At 34.3% G+C, this 12600-nt stretch overlaps 1 protein-coding gene across 2 annotated transcripts in view; it reads left to right on the forward strand.

Moving 5' to 3' along the window:
- The first annotated feature begins 3310 nt into the window (after positions 1-3310).
- Positions 3311-12600, forward strand: part of LOC133181808 (pleckstrin homology domain-containing family D member 1-like) — a 29141-nt gene continuing 19851 nt past the window's right edge. For both annotated transcript variants that reach the window (XM_061316416.1, XM_061316417.1), the window contains exons 1-3: positions 3311-3514; positions 10573-10666; positions 12213-12302. In XM_061316416.1, the coding sequence (XP_061172400.1) occupies positions 3345-3514; positions 10573-10666; positions 12213-12302 (354 nt within the window). In that variant the 5' untranslated portion in view covers positions 3311-3344. The remainder of the gene's footprint in view (positions 3515-10572; positions 10667-12212; positions 12303-12600) is intronic.

The following is a 12600-nucleotide window of genomic DNA, read 5'->3' on the forward strand; positions in this document are numbered from 1 at the left end:
TATTTTTTTATGCCCCCTCCATGAAATAGCCATGGCATATAGTGTATCCTGTTCCGTCATTCATTCTGTCATTCCGTCATCATTTACTTTACATTCAATTTACTTTACGGTGAAGTTCGAATTTGGTCATGGTCCGATGATTTTTGACAGAGTTATCCCTCCTTAACTTAGAAAAAATAAGAAATTTTTAGTTTCAGCTTTCTAACTTTTGTAGGGATGTATGTATAAGGTTGAAATTGCATGCACAGTATTTTACCAGAAAATAGAGTTCAAATTTGAATTTTGTCATGGTCCGATGATTTTTGACAGAGTTATCCCTCTTGAACTTAGAAAAAATAAGAAATTTTCAGTTTCTGCTCTCTAACTTTTGTAGGGATGTCTGTAAAAGATTGAAATTGCATATTCAGGTATTTTTTTAGAAAATACGGGTCAAGTTTGAATACAAATTTAAAACTAAATATTGCATTTGAAATGTTGGCTGCTTGCGGGGGCTGGCGTTAACAACAAATCGGCTAATTGTATTCGGCGCGTCGGCGCGCTCGCGCAACAGATTTTGTTTATAAAATAAATTATCGCTTATACAATATTGTTAGCATCGGGCTCGATATCATAAATAATCAAAGTACTTAGAAGTACAGAGAGCCGGGCTCATTTACAGAGAAGTGAACAAGTCCGTTTTACATGAAACATACATTGTAATTACAGATTAATAACAACAAGACACTGGAAGAATATGTGACACAAAAATATATTTATGGCATATAGTATAAATAAAAAATGTTTAAAAAATAAAATAAAATAAAATGCAGTTTGAATTTACATTGATGCAGCAAGGTCAAATATACACAGACGGGTCCTCAGCGGGGAGTTTTGCATAAAGGTGTGCATCGGGTCACATGCTCCCCGCATTAGCCTGGTAACACAACCTTTATCTATAGAATATGAAGCTGGCAGACTTGATGAAATTACCTATCGCATCTTTTAAACAAATAATTTATTGAAGAAAAGGGGAGAAAGTATATTATCATTTTTTTTTTTTTTTTAAGAGAATTTCTTAGTTAAATTAAATTTGTTTAATTAAGTGTCTGTATTGCTTCAAAGGTGGTTGAGCATACGTACTATATTCTTACTCATATTTAATTTGGCGGTGAGGAAGCGGTATTTCCGGTTGAACACCGTAACATAAACCGGCTATTGCTCTACGAGCAATGCGCTCGGCTAAAAAGAAAGTTTTATAGATGGAATTTTGTTTTTGAAGCTTCAACATCACTTGTTTGCACAGGGTCCGTTCGCCTTATTTATATTGCAGAAATTGAATAATTAACCAATGGATTTTTTAAATAAATTATATGTACATTGGTACATAAATTGCACACGGGAGACAACAGACGAATGCATGTGGTCAACTATACCGGTAATTTATACCTGTACTAATCAAAGACCCAGCAGACCAACAGAAATTAACATCTCAGTCCTTTAATTGAACATAACGCAGATTGTATGATCCCCTAAATTACAGTGACATTATTAAGTATAATTAAGTATAATTAAATCAATTAAGCATGTAAAGAGCATAAATATCAAATTTGAATTACTTCATTAAGATTACGGTTAATAAAAAATAAATACTGTAGCAACATTTGAAAAAAACACCAAGTAAAATATTTAATAAAATTAATAATAAATGTTGATATTTACTATATACTGTATATATAATAGGGCGAACGAGATATAGGGCGAACAAGAATAATGGCGAACGGACCCTGCGCGAACGGACTCATGCGAACAGGTAGATAGGGCGAACGAACCTGATACCATTATTTAATTGCCTGTTGTTTCTTTTATTCATGGCCACTAATTAATACACTAGTTTTATCAATTTTCATTGGCATAAATTTTTGTGCAATCAGCGAATGATTCAGTATTTCGTAAACACAGGTCATCATAAACCTTTTTGATATGCTTCTTACTTTAATGACCATCAAATTCTATTTTAATTTTCACTCTGCAAAACAAACAAAAACAAAAAAAAAAAAAACAAAACAAAACAAAAAACAAAAACAAAAACAAAACAAAAATTAATGTTTAAGGAATGTTGATGTATTTTATATGATTGGATTTGTAATGAGATAAGTGGTTGAGAAGACTACAATATGGGGAGGCAGGACTTTATGTATCTGTAACTAAAGTTACTCCCCCTGCTCAAATAAAGAACAAGCTAATTTTTAGTAGTAGTAATATTTTAATACGTAACAAGGAATATTTGTCAAACACTGATACCAATGTTTTGCAGCTTATTGCCATGATAATCAAGTCTCTAAAAAGGGGGTTAAACTCTAGAGTCTAGGGTCATTACGTAATACCGGTAAATTTTTGTTATACATAAAGAAAATTTATAAAAACCAAAGCACTAAATATTTTTAAATGCTATACATGTATATAGTTAATGTTTGGAGAGAGAGAGAGAGAGAGAGAGAGAGAGAGAGAGAGAGAGAGAGAGAGAGAGAGAGAGAGAGAAATCGAAAGTATAGGCCAACTCAAAAAATTGGGGTATATTTCGGATTACTCTAGCACAAATTGTGGTAAGGCATGCATGGATCAAATGGGATCCGGATCCCTGGAAAATTCAAATTTATTTGAACTGACATAGTAAAATTACTAAAGCTTTGCCTCGGACCTCTTCCCCTTGCGATTTGAGCCAACACCTCCTAGGGAAAAATTTCTGGATCCACCCAACAAAAAAATACAATCGGGCTCGGGCTGTCGACTTGAATATAACCGATAATGCTTAAATCATAAAGAAAATCGATGTCATTTGAGTGTTTTAATGCAGGGAGAAAATACTTTTGTGATATCGGGTTGAGATGGACGCGCTGGCGCGCCGACGCGCCGAATACAATTAGCCAACAAATCTAGTTAACCCAGTTTAAGACAATTGTGGAAATGTTAAATTTGTTTTATTTACATGAATATCATAATGTGGTATTGTACATCTTTCGTCGATATATAACTCCCATTGTGGAAATGATTCATATATTTTATAATACTGACATGATATTGTAAATGCTCCCTGACGGCCCTTGATTGGTGAATAAACAATAAACATATAGTAATAAGTTTATAAACAAAACAGAACACACGCCTCACCCACACCCATCCTCAATCGGTTCCTGTATTTTTTTGAAAATGAATTGGGAAAGGCTGCTGGTAATAATTTAAAGAGCAAAAATTTCCCGCCAATACTGAAAGACATTCGGGGACCATTGGATTTTTTCCTTTAAGTGAATCCCGGAAGTAGCGCGGAAATTATTTTCTGACAGAATTCAGGAAGTGAAATGTAGTAGATGGGTCGTTTTTCTTTATGTCGAAGATATAAATATGAATCGACAGCAGATATGAACGGAACCCGAGAATCTCGAAGTTCGAATTCCTACGACTGGACTCAAGATATCCAGTTACATGGTTTGTTGTATAAGAAGCCAATTAATCACCAGAGTAACAAATGGACAAAAAGGTAGGTCCTTACACCTGTTTGATAAATACTTCCTTACCAAGATCTAGCAAGACAGCACCGTCTCTGTAGTCCGAGTTAATCTTTCAACAATGTACAACTTACTTTTGATTTACTCATTTTGGTGATTTGTTTTTTTTTTTTGGGGGGGGGGGGGTTAAATTATGAGAATGTGGCACTTGATTATATCGCATGTTAACACAACACAATATCCCAGACAGTAAACATGCAGATAAAGAAAATTTACTTTGAAAGTAATTAAGGAATGCTTTGAAAAGTGAGAGAAGAACATCGAATGGTACATATATGTTCTTCTTCTTTATAAATGAAAGTGTTGATACCAATATCTTGTGACTATCCGCCCCTCCCCCCAACCCTACCCCTTTTCTCTATATACTGTGTGTGATTTCAAGTATAATTATTTCATCTGGTGGTCAATGTAAAAATCTTTGTATGTACAATTTGAAATGCATTTGTATAAATATCCACATTGAACATGCTCAAACTTCATGTAATATTAAATTAACCCCATTTATTTCACTTTCACTTGATAAATGGGATTTTGTGAACACTTTTTAAGTGTAACTTGAATAATAATCTCATAGCTTTAGAAATATGCCCATTGTTTGTACTGCCTGTCCTACAGGTAAATGGGGGTCATAATAAGTCATAGTCCATTGATTTATTAATTTGGTGTTTATATGTGTCATGGTTCATTGAACAGCCATAAAGTGTTGACTCTTACACTGGTGCAATGTGCCATCCATCACACTAGGTAGATTACCGTTTTCATTGGCATGTTTTCAAAACAATCCCAAGATAATATCATGAAACAGTTCCCTAGACTTCGGTTCCAATGAATCTGAATAAAATGACTGATTATCTTTTAGAGTGTAATTCAAAATTGTCTTCAGATGATCCTAAACTAATATGCCCTAAATTATTGTAATGCAGTCATACAGTACTTAAAAAAAAAAGCAACCATAATTTCACAAGTATGACCACATGTAAATATTTGAAAATAAATAGTCACTCTTATGAGAAGAACTAGAGTATTCCAAGTAATGCATGTGTTGCCTGCTTTGTAGCTTCAGCTACAAACCAATCATCATTCAATTCATAAAAAGCTTGATATAGGAATGCATGTGTTGCCTGTTTTGTAGCTATAGCTATTGGATCAATCTATTTTATACTTTGTTTATGTTGATATTATTTTGACAAAGATGTTCACATAAAACAAATTGTTAAAAAAATTGTTTATGCTCAAGTACCGGTACTGATGAGTAAATAATGTTCTGCACTTACATTATTAGTGACTATGACATAGTTAAACAAAGTCATGTGACCATGTGTCCTTCTTCCCCTTTAATGTTTAACATTACTCTTTTCATCTTTACTCTACTTATACTAGATACACTACATACACTCAAATTACTTTTTATAAAGTCTTAAACAGACTGAACACTGTACAATGAAAACCAGTGAAATTTTACTACTCAATATTAAAACTATTTATAGAAACACAAACTATACAAACACTACCAATGAAATAAACATTTACAGCAGTAGCATAACAAAAAAGCATGTTAGCTGAACCACATTACTGGAGGAGCTTAAAGAGTGACTGTGAACAGAGCAATAAATATAATGATTAAATGAACTTGTAATCACCTCAGAAGTTGATCATGTATCTTGTTTTGAGAATTTGGGGGGGGGGGGGGGGGGGGAATACGAAAAATTAAGATGATTTGAAATTAATGTTACACAAAAGAAAATAAAAACCCTATGCATGATGGAGTGTAACACAGCAGCGAAGGGGACAAATCACCAACTATGTCCAACAAATACTGTGATTGAAAAGAGGCTCCATAACGGGTAGAAGTTAAGAGGTCCCTTAAGGATAAAACACTATGGTTATAAACTAAATAATAAATATGGAGTAAATGTGACAGGTATCTGCTGACTTGTCAAGTGAATTTTTACCTCACCTCAACGAAGTTGGGGGAGCTTATGTAATACCCTCGGCATTGGTGTCAGCATCCCAGGTGAAAGTTTTTGGAGCAGATTTCTTTTCAAGTACTTCTATGCCCTATATTAAACAGAAGTGCATGTGGATGCTTCTACAGGGGTTCAAAATTTTTTTTTATCATGGTCAAGTCCAGGACTTAAAGAGTAAATTTTAGGCAAGTCCAAGGAAGAAATTTCTGAGTCCATATTTTCATGATAGATAAAATTATATTTACTTAAACCATCATTAAATTTATGTTATAATTTATTTTCATTTGTTGCATTGAATTAATAAAGACTATATGTATGAATATATGTTTTATTTTTTAATCGGTTCGATTCTCAGGTTTGTTGTTCCTCTAGTCAATGCATTTGACTTGTCCGCCGTAATCGGAAAACTTTGACAAAATGAACAAAACATCGTTTTCGTATCGTCATTGTAATCAAGCCACGGCCTATCATCACGCCAGTGGCTTTGGAATTCGCAAACTCTCTTCTTGTCATAGGTTCCGTCTTTGGAATTGTTATTTTGATCCCCAGCTTCATGTTCCTCACGGGGTCTTTTATTTCTCGTTCGGTTCCTTTACTGGTAAAACCAAAATTTAACAAACTCATGTCATATGGGAGGAAACATGAGAAATTGCGTAAAAGCAGGTGTCTAACCGCAACGGAACATAAAAAGACGGATTGTATTTTTGAGACGTTCGTAATGTTTTGTGGGTATATTAAAGCCAAAAAATCCACATTTTTATTCAATACATTTGAGAATTTGCTTTAATTTTAGTTTTACGAACTTTTTTCTTAACTTAAATAAAAGATAAACAAGAAACATTGCCAAGTCCCAGGACTTTTGGCGATTCTAAATGCCGAGTCCGGATCCGGAATTTGTTAGTCCGGGACGTCGGGCTTGAGGAATTTTGAACCCCTGCTTCTAGTGTGTTTCATTGTACCAGTCAAGGTTTCAGATGTTGCAATTTCAGCTGAAGAATGACAAGGTTAATGTTTTTGGAGCAGGTTAAAGTTTTTGGAGCAGGTCTCATTTCCAAGTAACTATAAGCCTTATGTTGACCAAACTTGCATGGATGATACATCTAAGGATGCACACTACCAAGCTTGCTTCGGATGCTGGATCTGACCTACATTTTCCGGTTGAGTGACCAGGTTAGATTTTGGAGCAGATCTCATTTCCAAGTAATTGTAAGTCCTATGTTGACCAAACTTGCATGGATGATACATCTAAGGATGCACACTATTGAACTTGCTTCAGATGCTGGATCTGACCTTCATTTCTGGGTGAGTGACCAGGTGAAAGTTTTTGGAGCAGGTCCATTGCCAAGACACTATAAGGGCTTTCTGAACCAAACTTGCATGGGTGATGCATCAAGGGACAAACACTCTCAAACTTGCTTCTGATGCTGGATTTTACTTACATTTTCTGGATGAGTGACTAGTTTAAAGTTTTTAGATAAGTCCATTCCCAAGTAACTGCAAGCCCTATCAGACCAAAATTGCATAAATGTTGCATCTGGGGATGCACACTACTAGATTATTAGTTTAGTGTGGGACTTTGCCTTACTTAAAGACAACATTTGTTGAGATGAGCTTTGTAATATCTGATTACCTTTTTTTTTTTTTTGGAATGCCACTAGACTGAAATATATGACATCTTCCAGGCATTTTTCACGATTTTGATATGTGATGTGCCAGGAAAACATTAGAACCTGCGCCATTATGAAAAGTGGAAATTTTGCTCCCCCCAACTAAACTCGATTTTTAATACTTGCAAGTTGAATTAAATGTCAAACCTACAATTTATCAATAGCACAATGCTTCTAGTTCTTACCAATATCACTGATAAAATATTATATAAATACTGCATGTAGTTGAGTGCGCCTCGGTTGACAATGGTTTTCTTGGGGTGAAAATTTTCAATGTTACACCCAACTACATGCAGTATTTATTATATTATACTGAATGTTTTATACAAGTTATAGTTACACTATAGATATTAATTGGTTAGTGGTAAATACACTCACAGTTTTTCATTCACGAGGGGCGGAGTATTTACCGCTAACCAATTAATATCTATTGTGTAAGTTACTTGTACCAGAGGACCAATGAGAGAAAAGCAAGTTGATAATCAGCACCGCCTACTACGAGGTGTCAAGCCACGGTCCGTATATATAAGCTGTCTCCATCTGCAAGGATCATATTTAGCTGCGTCACTGCTACCTAATTTGTTGATAAAAGATTCAGAATTGGTACCTGTGAAGATATTGTACCTTTGGAATGTTGAAGACGCAGAAAACATGATCTTTGTCAGGAACAGGTACAGGGGTAGCGATTGTAGGCTTCATTGTAGATTGTAGGCTTTTATATTCAAGTCATGAAGTCTGAAAGAAAATTTATCTTTCTAGATCGTTTTTTTTTAAAAGGGGGGGGGGGGGGTATGGGAAACATCGCCATTGAACTTTTTCTATATGGCAATCAGCCTGCTGAAAAAAATGAAATGATTTTTGACATTTTAATGAAAGTTTGAAATGGTATTGGAAGTAAAAAAAAAATGCGGGGACTTCTGATGTGAAATTGCTATTTGTATTTGGAGACGGGAAAGAGATTGACGAGAACTCGAGATAGGACGTATCATTTACTGATTAAGGATACGCGGAGAAAACATACAGAAACATTTATGAAGCTAACATCGACAAGCTAATGTTAGTATTTTTGAAATTAAAAATGTTGACTTAATTCATTCATCGATCAGCCAGGTCTGGAAATTGACATCATTCATTCATCAGTCAAGGTCTTGTCACAGTATGGCTTGATGTCAAAAGGTGGGCGTGACTTAAAAAAAACTGTGATTCTTCTGGCAAATACACTACAGCAACATCAAAGCAAAATATAAATTTACCGCCAGTCCTATGGTACAAATACATATTACAGTGAACCTTGCGCGCATAAATTCTGCGCAGTCAATATTTTTTGGAATAACACCTGTCGTCAAGCAATGTTGACTGTTGCTTTGTTGGAGGGCGTGGCTTCATCATTCAGCGGGTAATAGTGTTTTTTATGCCCCGCCATGAATATGGCCGGGGCATATAGTGTTTGTCATGTCCGTCTTCCGTCCTTCCGTCCTTCCGTCCTTCTGTCCTTCCGTCTGTCCTTCCGTCACACTTTGCGTTTAGCTCTGTTCAAAGCTCAGTTTCAAAGAAACTATCCAAGATATTTTTATCAAACTTCATATGCTGATAGATATTGATGAGGGCTATGCAACAGCATCAACATTTTTTGACCTTGACCTTTCCTTTGACCTTGACCTCACTTTTCTTAAATTAGTGTTTAGCTCAGTTTTAAAGATACCATTCAAGATAGTGTAATGAAACTTCATATGTTGATACCTACTGACGTAAGCTATTCAACTGCATCAACATTTTTTGACCTTGACCTTTCTTTTGACCTTGACCTCACTTTTCTTAAATTAGTGTTTAGCTCAGTTTTAAAGATACCATTCAAGAAAGTGTAATCAAACTTCATATGTTGATACATACTGATGTAAGCTATTCAACTGCATCAACATTTTTTGACCTTGACTTTTCTTTTGACCTTGACCTCACTTTCCTTAAATTAGAGTTAAGCTCAGTTTTAATGAAACCATTCAAGATATTTTTAACAAACTTCATATCCTGATACATACTGATGTAACCTTTTCAACTGCATCAACATTTTTTGACCTTGACCTTTCCTCTGACCTTGACCTCACTTTTCTTAAATTAGTGTCAAACTTCATATGCTGATACATACCGATAAGAGCTATTCAACTGCATCAATATATTTTGACCTTGACCTTTTCTTTGACCTTGACCTCACTTTTCTTAAATTAGTGTTTAGCTCATTTTTAAAGAAACCATTCATAATATTTTCATCAAACTTCATATGCTTATACATACTGATGTAACCTTTTCAACTGCATCAACATTTTTTGACCTTGACCTTTCCTCTGACCTTGACCTCACTTTTCTTAAATTAGTGTCAAACTTCATATGCTGATACATACCGATGAGAGCTATTCAACTGCATCAATGTTTTTTGACCTTTACCTTTCCTTTGACCTTGACCTCACTTTTCTCAATTTGTGTTAAAATGTTGCATTACTAATATACCCTCGGCGGGGCATTCATGTCCTATGGACATATTTCTAGTTAACAAATGTTTCTCGATGAATCAGATTCAACTTTAAATTTACATGGAAGTATAATAAAAGAAAATATCACTTAACATTTCGATACAGGTCTCATGAGATTTCAAAATGCACGAAATCAAAACAAACCTCGACTGTTTTATAAAATGTTTTCACCTGACACTTTATATTACAAAGGAACAATAAAAGCAATATAGGTAAGTACTAGAAGCATTGTACTGTTGTACCCTGATGATAGGATGTGAGTTAGACATTTAATTCAGTTCACATGTATCGAAAATCGACTTGAGAATTCTGCCTCCATTTGAAGGCAGCAAATTTCCACTTTTCACAATGGGGCCACGGTTCTGACGTTTTCCTGGCATGTCAAATATCAAAATCGTGAAAAATGCCTGGAACACCTAAGATTTTTTTAATTTAACTAGAATGCCACAAGCTGGCTTCCACAGTTCCATAATTCAAAGGAGGAAAACAAATGCCTCAGCTTCTCATGAAAATGATTGATATGATGGCCTTCTGTTAAAAACTCAGCCCTTTACCTCTCAAATAACATGAGAAATGATTTCATGTGACATTCCTTTATATAATGTGCATTACAAAGAGGCAGATTTAAGTGAGATTTTTAAAAGGTATATCCACAGAGGCAAAAATACATTTGCACTTGCTCCAATGGTCACACTTTTAAATATATTAGATAACAAGGAAATATGGGGTAATTAGATTTTGTGAAATGAAGTCCATGTATTTCCTCCTTGTATTGAATGAGTCAAGGGACTTCCAACATTCAGGATGAAGTTATTAATCTTTTGTTGATCTCTTAATCTAGCTGACTGATAATTGTTTATTCTCTGTTCAGGTATTTTGTGATAAAAGATGGTTTTTTGCTGTACTACCCTGACACAGAGAAAAAGGATCTGGAGAAGAGGAAATGTCTTAATGTTCACCCAAAGGTATCAGACAACTAAAGCTATTGGTCTTATAAACTTATCATACCTTAGTTAAATTCCTAACAAAGAAGATTTCCACTTCCTCTCTTGATGTTTATTTGGACTCTTTTCAATGTATATCATGTAATTTGTTGACATTTCCTCCATGAAGAGGAGGATGTGATCTGTTTTTTTTTTTCATTTACCATTTCAGCCTCCATTTGAAGGAAAAGAAATCCTATATAGGTTCAAAAGTGGGGCATTATAAAAGCATAATCAAAGATTGCATGATTTCCACTGTGTATTAGATTTTTATGTATATGGAAAATTAATTTAAAAAAATATGAATATGTATATTTCTTTATTGTAATACCTCTGAAAATTAAAGTGAACACTGCTGTATGTATTTTGACACTTTCTGAGGGATAGAAGTCAACAGTAGGGGATTGAGCGATATATTTCTCAACCAAGCAGGGGACACTTATATGTATCGATATTGGTCTTATTCTTATCAGTTTTTAGGTGGTTTGAAGCAAACATTTATCTGTGATACTTGTTATTTTAGTGCAAGAAGAAGTATGCAAATCTTTTAAGAGATTATACTCTACGTATGTGCAGGAAGGCAGTTGAAATATAAGAAAAAAGACATTTTTAACTTTATTTAATTAAGTTGGTAGGGGAAGTGATAAAGAAACTGGACATTATTATTTTTTTTTTTTTGCACAAAAATCTGTGAAATTATTAGTATATCAAAAAGCATAAGTGGGTCTTGAACTGAAACAAGCTGGCCATAGATTTACTATAAATGTTGTAATATGACAAATATTTGTTAACATATGTATTTGAAAAGTTGAATGAAATATTTCTTATGATAAAGAGGTGTACAAATCTACAGAAAGGAAAACAAATCAATAAAAATTTTACAAATATTCATGGATTTCATGGGTCACCCTTACCCATGAATTTACAGGCCCGTAGGAAGCAATTTCAGTTTTGGAGGGCACAGCCATACATTTTTCAGTTGACAGTTGAGGGGGCACTACCAAAAATTTCCTGACAAGCAAAAAAAAAAAAAATCAACTACCAAAATTCCTTAACAAGCAAAAAAAAAAAAAAATGGTCATCAGACGTTTTTATTGAGGGGGCACAAGCACATATTATCTATGTTTACTATAGTAATCTATCTGCAAAAGTATTTGGGGGGGGGGGCACAGCGTGCCCCCCTGATTCCTACGGCCATGATTTACATCGCCATGAATGAATTTACTTTGTCATTGTAATGGTTTAGCAAATCTTCTGTTCAAACAAAATACCCTCAAAACTATATGTCCCATGAACCATTAAAATTTTGATTGCCCAAACATTGACCCACACAAGTTAAAATGATTCCACAGTATATGTGATTGGTGACCATGCATTCTTCTGCCTGCAAACATATGATTCTGTTTGTGATAATTCTTTTATATGGGACAATTTTATACCAGATATTTAGGCTCTGTTTCACTTGTGGAAGCAAATGTTACCAGGTGTTTAGTGATTTAAAAAGGCAGTGTATTGTATTCTTTTAAAGGGAATTATCCCCCTTGGAGAGTGTTCAATTGAAGTGGTCAGTGAGAATGGACAGCCCCATGCCTTTTGTGTAGAGAGTGCAGAAATAACTGTAAGTATTTATACCAACCAATCAAAACTTAAATAAAAGGTTTTGTATTAAAATTCAGCACTAGGTCTATGAAATAAAGAATCTTCTGAGAGGTGTATTGGATTACTTGAGATTATTTTAATGAATATCAAACAGGAACTCCTTAATGAAATATTTCTAGTGCATTTTATTTTTTCGTACAACAATGTGGATAATTATCAACAATGACATCACTGGTACTGGTCTTTAAATTCTCTGAAACATTTTATGTAGACAGAAATTAAAGCAAAATTTTATAGTTTAATAAATAAATTTAAAA

Source organism: Saccostrea echinata, unplaced genomic scaffold, assembly GCF_033153115.1.
Source record: "Saccostrea echinata isolate AGI-Se365-2 ecotype Australia unplaced genomic scaffold, CSIRO_AGI_Sech_v1 ptg000009l, whole genome shotgun sequence".
In the NCBI taxonomy this organism is placed as follows: Eukaryota; Metazoa; Mollusca; class Bivalvia; order Ostreida; family Ostreidae; genus Saccostrea; species Saccostrea echinata.